A 13,251-nucleotide genomic window follows, 5' to 3' on the forward strand; every position below is an offset into this window, starting at 1 on the left:
TTTTCTTTTTCTCATTCATTGCTGATTTTCTTGAAAGGTTTTGAAACTAAACACTTGCGTCTGGCCAGACTAGCATGGCTATCAGAAGAGTCTTATACAATTTATTTTCCAAATTATGTAACTCTGTAGGAAAAGAGATCTGCAGCTCCGGAAAAAAACTCTCTGTTCAGACTGGAACAATGGGCAGAAGAGATCATCTTCTACTTCATCTCAAGAATTCATTTAAAAGCCTTTGATTCTCAGCAAAGAGGCTGCAAAGCCACCATGTCAGCTCCAGCATCGTGCAGCAGCTTTACAGTAGAGCAAAGTCGATGGAAGGCCATGGACAAGAATTCGTGTCTGGATTTAGCATCTGCTCTCCCACACTTCCATCAACAGTGAGGAGAAGCCAATATTTCCGCTGCAGTGCCCAGACTCCAAAGTCACTGCAAAGCTACTTAAATACAGCAAGGTAACTGATTTAGAGGTGAAGCTCTCTGAGCTCCACGTTCCCAACCAGCAAATCAGATCAGCACCATCACTGCTGACGTCCTAAAGACTGGACACTCTTGTCCAACTCAAACCTGGCTGCTGTGGATAAGCAAGGGGAATAAAGTACAGTAACAGAAAGGCATCCCAGCACAGGGAGTCTGATAGGACAAAACCATTAAAAAGGTTCAACCGTGTGGAACTGAAAACCTCAGCATCAGGTACAAACTGCATGGACTGGACACAGGCTGAGGCTCTGGGATGATGCCAGGGATCACATTCTATCATGTTGTCACATGCAAGCTGACAGAGTAAAGACTGTTGATTTCAAGGCTGGTTCTGCTTCCTTACATCCCCCACCCCATTCTGGGGAACACTGAAGTGTTTTGAAGAGTTTACAGTGATGTTGACTTCAGAGGAGACTCTATACATCTCTTTACCACTAGGGAAGAGCAGCCAGCACAGGCTCAAGGAAACAGATCTATCAAGGGCCTTTTCTTCTTCACATATCGACCAAAGGCTCAGAGATAGAGGGATTTCATCCCAAGCAGACATGAGGTAGACTGGCTGGTGCTCTCAACCAACACATCCTATTATATTCCTTGTTGAAAAAGATAACAATGACTGGGAAAGGCTAGAACATTTGAAACAATTTGCCTTAAGAGCATGAAACGCTGTGAACAGGACAGAAGGATCCACACTGTCAGCTCAGTGTCAGGACACAGAGCACCTTCAGTACCTTCAGACAGCCTGGTAAGTCTGGTTTCCACTTGATTCAAGCCTTAAAACCCCAAAGCCTTAAATTCCCTTCTAAGCCTCTCCCAACCTAGACCTTAGTCTTGTAGAGACAACAGGCCTCTGAAGTCAGTGTTGCACATCATATTCACAGTTACCTGACATTTTGGGTAGGGTTCCACCTCTCAGATGGCAGCTCTCCACTTTGTGGGTCATCTACAGGTGGGTGAAGAATTGAAATACATACATCTCCATTCTGCAAGACAGAAAAAAGCACTGAGAATAGCCTGGTTTGAGGCTGAAGTCTGGTGATTCAACTCCACCAATCTGGCTACCTTCTGAGCAGTTTAACCTTGTTGATATGAACACCCAAAAAAAAAAAAAAAAAAAAAACCCAAACCCAAACTGGTAAGAACTGGAAGTGGTTCTCCATTCATCCTGGATCTACTTTATTTATACACAAGGGTTAGTCTGTAAATTGGCAAAAAACCCCAATGTAAAGTCAGAGACAGTCAGGTTTAAAGAATGTAGCAAAGCAAGCAAAAATAGTAATAAGACAGCATAAAACTAAATTGGTCTCCAGATAGCAAGTACTGTCACAGTTACAGAAATAAGCTTTAGTCACAGGAGACCCAAAGGAGGGTTAAAGAAATCTAGTGTCCCCAGTGGTAGCTGAGTTAGCTACAGGAATTTTTGAATTGAAGGGTTTATCACTCTCTACTAGCTCAGGTATGAAAACATTTGCTCTCCCAGGACACAAGGATGTTGAACAGATGGTGTGGGGCAGGCTTACACTGCTCCCCTAGGACACAGCTGTTCAAAATATCAGGTGAAAGAGCAGGAGATGCTCTCTGAAGGTTTCACTGAAAATCCCTTCCATCATGCGAGATATTCTGGCAGCATATGGAAGCCATACAGCCACGTAATCCCCATTATGTGTTCTACTCACCACTGTTATGGCCTGAATATAGATTTAAAGCTCCATAATGCCTACCATTTATAAACATTTGAGAAAGCCTGTAAACCCAATTCCCCATCAGCAACAGCCCTCTGACACAATGACTTTGTACGAATGCTGTGGCATTATCCATCACATCTGATATCCTCCACTAAAGTGCTCCAGGGACTCATGGGGTCCCGGTGCTTTACTGCAGGATGGGGTGAAGGTGCAGATGAGTCCTAAGGCCAGCCAGCAGATATTAGCCTCCCCAGGCCCCACTGGCTTGCTCTCCCTTGCTGCTGGGGTGATGTACAAGTTCCTGGAGGCAGCCCCACACCTTCAGGAAGCACAGCCCGAGGTGAGGGGCAGCACTCACACCGCTCCCGGCCACTCCAATCCAAGGCACAGGTTGATGGCAGGATCAGTCCTGTTTAGGAATCCAGGCTGGCAGCTCCCCACACACCTGGACTCAGGCCCTTCCAGCACTGCTAGAGGGCAGAGCAGGGCTGCTCATAGCAACAGCATCTGTGCCTTTGAGCCCAAGCCAGTGATCGCAGTCACAGATTGCAGCAGCTCACCTGAAGGGCCTCGCAGACATTTCAACTCACCTTGATTAACAATGACTCGTTTCATAGCCAAACAAGATCCTCCGTCAGCATTGGAGGGTTGTGATCAGGATCCAGATTTCAGTGTGCACTAACCCCGCCAGGTTTGCTAATCTAGCCAGCCCTTGTCACTTTGAAGCAGGTTTTAGTGAAGAACACAGCAATGCAGCACCTGGAGCTGCTGAATACCACAGCACATACTTATGTTGCTGGAACAGTTTGCCATAAGAAGGTAGTCTCCTTTTTAGGACTCCAACAGGCTTGTGCAACCTTGGAATTTTTTTAGTGTCATTTTAAGGTGAAGTTAATTTTACTAACGTTAATTTATGTTCCCAGTCGGTTTTTTTAATAATTTTCTTTAGTTTTTCTTTTAACCACTTCCTGGGAGAACACAATGCTGGTGGCTCAGAGAAGGCATCACAGCACTTGGCAGAAGTTCCTGAAGCAATTGGGTGAGCAGCACGTGGACAAGCAGATATTTGGCAATATGAAGATAATAGAGGGAAGCAAGGATATGAGAAGTTTCCCTCTTGCAATGATCAGTGTTATGTGTTTGGGAATTGCACTGCATTAGAGTCTGGAAGGGTAAAGGTGCAAGGGGGTCTGGTGAGATCAGCACAAGGTTTTGGGATCAGGGTAGGAAAGGGGTGAGCCTTTCCCTACATACATTTTTGAAAGATACAAACAAGGAGGATGAGGTATTCATCTGCCAATGGGAAATAGCCACAATTCTATCTAGGACTGAGAACTCTTGTGTCATAAAAATAACAAACAAGTGAATGCAGTTTTACCAAAATTCAACTAGATGACCCAAGTAAAGTAGAGATGGGAAAAATACACCTTACTCAAGTCTCACTGCTCAGAACTGGAACATCAGCCCCAACCTCTCCAATCTGGTCCCACCAGCAGATTCTGCTGTTTTCTTTCATCTTCCTTGCACTAAAAGGGTTTCTTCTTTTCCCTCCTCCTGACAAACCCTCAAACCTCAAGCACTTTGCTGAGTTAGTCTCAGTTTCATTTGGAGTTATCCCAGTGCCTCATCTTCATTGCTTAACTGTTGTTTCCAAAACAGGCTGCAAGCTGCTTCAGATTCCCTCAGCTGCAATAAATACTGCTACAACACAAACTACAAAGCTGAGAACTGGAGTATTTCAAGGGTAAACCCAAAACACACCCATCAAGTTTAGGGTTAGTTTCTCCTCCTACCTTCAGTTGTTTCTAGAGTTTCTAGAGCAAATTTTTCATCTTTCCCACCAGGACTGTGAGAGGTCCTCTCCAAGACTCCTTTTGTACATGTCATTTTGGTAACCATTTCCCACTTGCCTCCTGCAGGAGGATTTCTGGATTCAGAATCAATACCCACAGAATGGGTCTGCAAAAATCTGCAGGTCTCTTTATTTACCCATCAAACTCCCATGTAATTGGAATAGAGCCTCACAGAAAACCACCATCCTTGGCTACATGCAAGATTCTGTGCCAAGTACAAAGCCCAAGTAAGAAAACTCATCTGAGGATGTTCCTGGGCTTAGGGTAATTCCCATGAGCAGTCAACAATTAAAGCTGATTACTATACTGTTCTGCACTGAAATTTACCAAGGCTTTTAGCCATTTTTCACTTAGCCATCAGTGTTATCACCATGATACTGGAAGCACATCCATTCCAAACTGGGTATTTAGCAGTAACAACTGGTCAGAAAAGGTCCAAGCCCAAGGCATCAACTGAAGCCATCATTTGTTCAGGGGAAGTAAGAGAAGTGACATTCCTCTTTTCAAGTGGGTCCAAAGGAAGCCTGCAGAACCTCTCATAGGGACACCTGTGATAAGGTTACAGACCTGCACCAACAAGAACATTTTTGAAAGGCCTCTAGCTCCTCCAACTATTTGACCGGTGTTCCTGGCAGGCTGACACTTGTCTAGGATATCCAAAAGTTCAGCAAGGATTCGACTGACTCCACTAAAAGTCCAGTTTTGAATCAAAACAGGGCTTCAGCTTTCAAATACAGCTCTACCAAACTGGGTATTAATATTGAACCAATTGCCTCTGTACAGAACCACTCCCCTTCTGGACCCGCTATGTGGTTGTACCATGACCCAAATATTGACAGTCCACAGCCTTGACTACCCTCTGATTGTGACACACACAGGTAGCAAGTTTAAAATTAAGGAAGCAGAAAGCCTTCTCACGCGCCTGAGAAAGAGTTTTTTAAAAAACACCTTACCTCATAAATGTTGGGGTGCCACATTTTGGTCAGGAATCTGAAGGTAGGGGGTGAATATGGATAGTCGATAGGGAATTTAATGTGAGCCTGAAAAAAGGGAAAAATATTTTAGTTATGAAACAGAACAAAAAAAAAGCAACAAGCAACCATTACAGTGAAAAGATTGGAAAAAAACCCCCCATGTCACTAGGGCTACTAAATTGCTCATTTTATGGGGGGGGGGGGGGGGGGCACGTGGATACAGGTTTATAACCCTACATAGGTTCTTATGAGCAAAATGCTAACTGAACAAGAAAAATCTAAACACTTGGGCTGGTAATGCTCAGAAAACAAGCCAAAAAAAGGCATTTACCACGTCCTAATTCAAGAAATACTATTCAACAACTGTTGTTAAACAAGACAAAATATGCTGGAAAAGTTATAACTCAAGATACTACTGGGTTTAAAAGCAGGCTAAAAAAAAATGTTTGCTGAGTTGAATAGACCTGGTTTACATTTGCCTGTGCAAATATTTAAAATTATTCTTTCCATAAGGAAAAGAATTTGTTACATAACCGAAGTTTTCTTGCCTTTCTTGTGCCAGAGTTAAGCTGGTCCATCTACCTGCGTTCCTAATGTTATGTTTTGTTACCACAGGCATTTTTAAGTCTCAATACTATCTGTGTCTGTTTAACAAATTAGTGCAACTCGATGAACTGAATATTGATGGGCAATGACAGCAAAAGATTTCCTTCTAGAGGTCAGCCACCAGCTGCGGGGCACAACTCTGAGCTCAGTCAGTTGAGGGAAGGCCACAGAGATCCCAGCTCTGGATATTAACTTCTCTGTCCTGCCATTCACAGCAGCCTGAATCTGGACTGAACAAGTGGCCAAAATACTCCTCTCTAAAAAGGGGACTTGCTGCACTGTGGAGCACAAACTCTTCCCTGGGAACTGTTCAATCTGCCAACAAAGTCCCACCACCAACCCAGTGCGGGATCCCCAGAGAAGCTTCTCCTGGCCCCTGTTCCACGGCCAGGCTCATGTGCAACTGAACACGAGAAGAGATCCCAGAAGCAAGATTATGAGAGCAGAATTCCAGGTCACCCCCTTCCACTTAAATGCCTAACCATGCCACTTGGGCACAGGGTGCTGGGCTTGTTCAACAAGACACAGTTTTATTCCCAGAAACAGAAGTAGACAACGGAACAAACGGATTACTGAGCTGTGAAGTACTTGGCTACAGTTTTACTTATCTGCATACACCCTTGCCTTGCAACCCAAATTTTATATGGGGTCAGAGTGCCAGGTAGCCAAGAAAAGAAGGCTTTCTGTTCACCTTTATGTAAGAAACTCATCAGCTCACATGGCTGTCCGGTCTGTACATGATAGTGACTGTATGTGGGTATGTTGCAGCAGCACTGAGTCCTCACCCTGCAGTCATTTGCCACAGCACACTCACAACCTAGAGGTTTATGATCTGCTCAAATCCCAGCCCATGGTTTAAGGTCAGTTGCAGGAATGGCATCGCTCCAAGAGCAGTGAGCAAATGCCTCTTGTCACCACACCACTGCAGAACAGAGCGACTGCTGCAGCAGGGACATGCCTACAAGAAGCCACCCTGCACTGGGAGCAGAGCAGAGATTTACCCAGGGCAGAGCACATCCACTCCAGCTCAAGTTATTGCATCATGTAGCTGCAGACTCATTGGGACTACTGGGGTTTTCCCAAGAAAGCCCATTCCTGTGCCTACATGCAGTTTCGTGAGATCTAAGACATAAAACAGCCCATGGACTGAGATTAAAAATGCAAGAGACAACAAAACTCAGGATTGAGCTACCTACAAGATTTCTTGGCAGAATCTGTCTTGTATGCAGGTATAGTTTCCAGGAGACCAAAACAAAGAGCACTGTGCCAGCAGAGTACCAGAACTGACATGTTTATATCCCACATGGATGGTCAAGGAGTGCAGGTCTCGTTTCTCTCAGTAAAAACTCTCTGCTCTCAAACTGTCTAACCCTGAGGGTTTTCTCTCAAGAAAACCACTCCCAAAGCTGAGCCTGGAGCACCAGTTATGGTCCCTGTATGTGATGCAGACTCATGCAGAAGCTGTGGAGCCTGGAAGACTATTCCAAACTTCTAAATCCTGTTGTACAGACACAAGTCTTTAGTAGAAGGGACTACCTGCCTACAATAATTATCATGTGGTGTTGTGTCACATGAAGGATGCTCTTGAGCTCTAGGGCTAGAAAGTGCAACTGGAGAAATTAGAGAAATCTTCCCACACGGATGCAGCTAAGACACTGTAATCCATCACATATTTAGGGAAAGCAGTCACATTATGTGTTGATAAGCTATTTCTAACTAGCCCGTAATTGTTTAGCACATTGAGATGCTGTACTGGAGCATAAAGCCAAGTGAAATTTCTCTACAAATCTGATTTCAGAGCCAAAAGACACCAAAACATGAAACCTCACATTACAGGCTGGGATTTTTTCCAAACAAAAAGAGCACCACTTTCAGTCCCTGTGGTGAGATCATCCAGAATTTGAAAGTGAAACCAGATGCTTTTCCAGGCCATTACAAACAGGTCTGAGAGAATTACTCCACATCTCTTCTGCCAGAGGAAGCACGGGAAGTTATGTAAGCCCACTCTGCTCTCACTGAATGCTATTTGAGTTTCTGTGTGGGTTAAGCAAGCCAAGAAGTTCCAAGACAAGCTGCAAGACTGCTTGCAAAGATGCAGCAAAAGCCATGATCACAGGTCATTTTTTTTCCCATTGAAAGCCTGATTCTAAACATGTTAAAAAACAAGAAGACCAAATTCAGTAATAAACTTATTTTCTAAATAGAGTTCCCAGAATGGTTTCCTCCCTACAACTTCACTGATGTAAGGCAAATCAGCTCATTTCTGTTAAATTCAGTCAGGCTGCTACGTACTAGAGAGTGGCAGAGTTTTCAGGCAGCTCTGTTACAGCCAGACAAAATCAGGAAGACTAAATGTGCAGCTCAGTGTCCCCCACAAGTGCCCAACAGTTACTGCATTCACCATGGGCTTGACTCCTCTAGCTGAGCTTAAATTGGAGAGAAATAACTGTTTTGGTGTTCTGATTTTAGCCAGCTGCTTGTCATGGCTCTTTGACATCACTGAACATAGTCAATAGCCAGAAAGGTGGAGACCAGCCACCAGCTGTCCCCTCCTTCTCCAGTTTATAATTAATCACACTTATAGTCCCTAGAAAAATAATAAACTCCTCTCAATAGTCCAGCCTGGCAGAAGATCCAACCCTTTACAGGCATTTACAGCTACTGCACAAGAACTTCAACATCCAAGTTACACCATGGCATGTATTTTAAGATTTCTACCAGAATGGTCACTTTGTTTCCTATTTTACTGCCTTGCTCCCATGGATCCACAAAAATGACTGCACTTCAGGTTTGTAACCTTTCTTTTATTTCAAGAAGGTGAAGCCACAGATTTTGCTATGCATGCCAGAAAAATAAGAGCCTCACTAGATCCCGTGTTATCTGACTGAAAACACAAACCTACAAATAATTTCTACTGAATTATTCACTGATTGAGTCAACCCCATGTAGCCAAGAGCATCCTGGCCTGGATCAGCAAAGGGTGGCCAGTGGGACTAACGTAGGCAGGACTCCCTCCTAGCTTCAGCTGTCTAGAAATTCAGTACTTGTAGCTGTAAATGACACTTGAGTAGTCTGACACGGATTTCCTATACTCCTCTCAAGATGACAAAACCTAGAACCCTGGTTTTCAGGCAGCAAGGGTAGGAATGGTGAATCCATCCTACCTGCCCACTACAGAAAACTTCCTGGGGAAGTGCACACAATTCCTGGAAAGCCACCAGCATCACAACTGATCTGATTTGAGGGTAATGAGGAGCATGAGAAGCTTCAACAGTGGCCAGCACAGACTGCAGCTGCTCAGTGTTTCTGGAAGTGCCACTTACAGATAATTTTTATTTCCAAACATCACAAGCTTAATGCCAGCCCTACAAAAATACAACATCAGTGAAGCCAAGCATCTTTTGAAAACTGTATTTAAGATCAGTTACAGAGGAAGTGCTTTGAGTTTCTAAGTTATTTTGCAATTATTTGTAATTACCTGCTACAGCCAGCCCATGGACAAGCTCCTACTGACTCTGTGTGCAGGTACCATCATGGTCTCTTACAGATCACCCACCCTGCCCTGGTACTTGCAGACAGCTCAAGGCATCCCCGTTTTCCTTTGTAGCAGGGTGGTTAGGCTCCTTGCTGTGCATATTGTCCCTTTTCGTAGCAATTCCCACCTGATGATGGCTCCTGCCCACGTGCTGCTGACTGCTCCACACACTAAACATGCAGGAAAGGCAAGAAGAGGAACCACAGGCCACTACTGAGTTAAGATCTAATCACACAAAATGCTTTACTGCTTCTTGTGCATCAAGGATTGGCACAATTCATCTAATGGACTCTTCCACATTAAGCCTGGATTAGCGCATGCAGTGTTAAATACTGTGTGCCAGAAAACACACTCAGTACAGGTCAGCAGGCAGTACCAGCAGCCTTTTTCTCACATCCATGAGGTTTAAAGCACATCAGTATTGTCCAGCTAAGAACCTCTAAAGCAGCACTATAGCTAGACATCGTCAACTATTTGATGAGGTAAAAATGAATATACAACCCACATCGCTATTTCAGCTCCAGTTATTATGATTTAGGATATAAGTAACTTCTTCTGGCAGAGCTGGGCACTAGACTGGTATTTTAAGCCCAGTTTCTGCTTAACTTCTCACCAGCACCGTATCAATGTTTATTGACATCTGTTGTGCTTTGAGAGAACTAGGAGCACATCCCTGATCCAAGATGAGTGACCAGGTCAACTAAGTCTTGTGAGTCCTGAAAACTCTCTTAGTGCTGCAGTGGCCATATGAACAGTAAGAGCAGCAAATCTCTTATATCCTACATTACGCCTGCACCTCTTCATAAGGAATTTGAATCACAAAGAACTGAATGTGAAAAATGATCTCATGAATAGGATGTGAAGCTTCTAAACCAGAAAGAAAATCGAGCCATAAGACAGCAGGGTAAAATGAGTCAGGAAGGGGGGTGAGCGTACAGAGACTGGTTTGACAGGCACGAGCCCATTCTTGTTTTACACTAAATCATATCTTATATACACCTCCTAATTTAGTTATCTAGGGCAATACTAAAGATGTTATTTCCAGTGGTACAAACTAGGTTTCCTTTTATCAAAACTTCTTTTAACAGTAAAATTTTATTAAATATTTATCTATCCATGTAGCTGTGTTCATAAAGCTGAGATTGTTGTCAAGTCACTTAACCAGACCAAAGCAGAAAGCCTGCTCACCATATGATGGTCAAAGTTACAATTACATCTTTAGAAAAAAGGGCTTTCACCCACATATTAGTATTTTGTTCCTTTGATGTGAAATCAGGACTAACAATAGACATGAAATCATAGTTGAGCTGAATGATACGAAGGGAATTCCCTACACCCTGTTAAGCTGGTTTGCATCCAAGCTCCTGCAATCTTGTACATTCACACTCCTGCTGCCTGGGTTATCTCTCAAGGGACCCCAGAAAATAAAACTGCTCTGAACAATGAAGTTAGAACAAGGAGTGCCTGGAAACAAAACAATTTTCTTCTAAATTACTCAAAAGAAGCAAAAGGATTTTTTTTTTTTTAATATTGTCTCCCTTTGATAATGTAGAAGTTCAGTCTAGAGATGTTACTCTTCATGGCAACAACTGCTTGTGGCAGTGCTAGTCATCTAGAGACCGAGTGAGCCTGCAAAAGCCTGTGTGTTTAGTATTTCAAGCAATTCATCAGTTAAGAGAAGATATTTCTTCCTTGCAGTGGATTTTACTGCAGGGACAGTCCATGGCATTGCACAGCTAATTGTGCTGTTCAGTCTGAACCACACCACCACCACTTTGGTTCTGGCTAGAAATACTGTCCATGCTCTTGAGCCAAGGAACATCCAGATTCAGAGCAGGCAGTTGTTAATGCTCTTCCATGGACAACTTCCTAGGGACAGGCTGGAAGCCAGAGAAGGAGTTCCCCTTGTCCAGAGGCCACCTGTACACTCCTGAAGCTGTTCCCCTCCCCAGTCACACAGTCAAGCACAGCCCCAGGTGCCCATCTCCAGCCACACACACACACACACACACACACACACCAGTCCTGCCAGGCCCAGGGTTTGACAGAGGGGTTTTTCCTGCCTCAACTTTATGTCTGTAGTTGACTCTGGTAAGATGCCAGGTACCCACTAAAGCCAATGTCTCACTCTCTCTCTGCAACTGGACAGAGGAGAGAGAAAAAAACCCAAACAAACAGCTAAGGATTCATGAGTTAAGAGCTGGGAGAGGTCACTTACTGATTACCTTCACAGGCAAAACTGACTCAAAGTGGGGATAGTACTTAAATTTATTACTAACAGGATCAGAGCCAAAGAGCGAGAAATAAAACAATCTTAAAAACACCTTTCCCCCACCCCACCTTCCTTTCATGTTCTCCCTCCTCCCTGCCAGCAGTGCAGGGGGACAGGAATGGGGGTGTGGTCAGTTGTTGTTTCTGTCGCTGCTCAGGGAGAGGAGCTCCTGTGGGGTCCCTTCCATGGGAGACAGTCCTTGATGGATCTCTCATCCCATGGCAACAGATGTTGTCCATTCCATGGACAACAGTTTTTCCCAACCTGCTGTCCCGTGGGTCACTCCTCCATGGGGTGCAGTCCTTCATGAATGAGCTGTACTGACGTGGGTCCCCCACAGGGGCCACAAGTCCTGCCCAGGAAAAACCTGCTCCAGCGTGGGCTTCCCTCTCCACGGGCTGGAGGTCTCTGGCAGGACCTGCTCCATCTTGGGCCTCCCACAGGGTCACAGCCTCCTTCCTGCATCCACCTACTCCAGCATGGGCTCCTCCATGGGCTGCAGGTGGGTCTCTGCACCTCGAAGGTCCTCCATGGGCTGCAGGGGCACAGCTGCTCCACCATGGGCTGCACCACGGGCTGCAGGGCCTCAGCTCCAGAGCCTGGAGCACCTCCTGGATCGACCTTGGTGTCTATGTTGTTGTTCGCATATTCTCACTCTGCTCTTCCCTGGCTGGAATTCTTTCTGTGCAACAATCTTCTGTTCTTAAATATGTTATCACAGACGCATTACTATCACTCCTGATTGTCTTGGCCTTGGCCAGCGACAGGAAGTCTGTCCTGGAGTTGGCTGGCATTGGCTCCACCAGACAGGGGAAGCTTCCAGCAGCTTCTAACAGAAGCCACCCCCTGCTACCAAAACCCAGCCACAGAAACCCCCTAGAGCATCCCAGATTGATAATGGCAAAGTAAGAGTGTTTCCAGACACGGTTAAACTTCTGAACTCCTTAGCATAAGCCCTTAAAACACAGTTGTATTAATCTGACAACTTTTTTCCCAAATCTACAAGTCACTGCCCTCAGAGCTCAGATGAAGGAGCAGGTTACAGAAGCACTCACCTACACTCAGCTAACAACTTTACTTTGACTGTCAATTTGACTTTTCATGATGCTACAGAAAACACCATAATTTCAATGAGTGCAGGAGACATACTGAGTTGGACGCATCCTGAAACATCGAAGTATTTATTCTATAACCTGCCCATTTTCACTCAACTTTTGCTCTTGTCTGCCATCTCATCACTGAAAAGGCAATTCCCAGAGGCTATATAAGACACAAACAGAACCAACACCAAACAGAATTATTTTGGTCCTCTTCCACAGGGCAAGCTGACGGTCAGACAGCTTTACTGAGCTTAGATCACAGGAGCCAAGCTAAGGCAATTTCAGATTCCCATGGGAGAAAGCTGACATCATACTGAGGTTTCTGTATTTTCCCAGGAATTCCCATTGTGAAATACTAGATTTCACCCTCAATTTAACCTTCACTCCAGGATCAGGCCTGATATCGTTTTAGGCCAGATATTAGCAGACTTCTGCCATGGCTGAAGGCCTCGTGTAGAGATTGTGCTCTTGAGTCTGATGCCTTTGGGTTGCCAAGAGACTGTGCACTGTATGGGTTGAGATGGGGTTCATTGGGCGTGTGTCATGTAGAGAGGCTACTCTGTGTGACTATTTTCCAGGCAGAAACAGATGACTCAGTTCTTATTTATATCTGTACAAACACTCTACTTTCCCATTTGGACAAAATAGGAAAAATAACTCCAAATGCTAGAGTTTCCCTATAGCATCTGATATTTGCTGAAGGAGCCAAAGATACTTAGGGTTACCACATCTAAAGTTTACTACAAATCA

General features: G+C 44.5%; 1 protein-coding gene across 1 annotated transcript in view; it reads right to left on the reverse strand.

Annotated features, from left to right (window-relative positions):
- The window catches only part of LOC113953182 (ubiquitin-conjugating enzyme E2 R2), a 50,796-nt gene that overhangs the window by 3,649 nt on the left and 33,896 nt on the right, over window positions 1-13,251 (reverse strand). Inside the window, exons 2-3 of the mRNA XM_027656078.1 lie at window positions 4,968-5,054; window positions 1,362-1,459 (exon numbers count right to left, since the gene is read on the reverse strand). Coding sequence (XP_027511879.1) covers window positions 1,362-1,459; window positions 4,968-5,054 — 185 coding nt within the window. The remainder of the gene's footprint in view (window positions 1-1,361; window positions 1,460-4,967; window positions 5,055-13,251) is intronic.

This window comes from Corapipo altera, unplaced genomic scaffold (genome assembly GCF_003945725.1).
Source record: "Corapipo altera isolate COAL_440 unplaced genomic scaffold, ASM394572v1 61553, whole genome shotgun sequence".
In the NCBI taxonomy this organism is placed as follows: Eukaryota; Metazoa; Chordata; class Aves; order Passeriformes; family Pipridae; genus Corapipo; species Corapipo altera.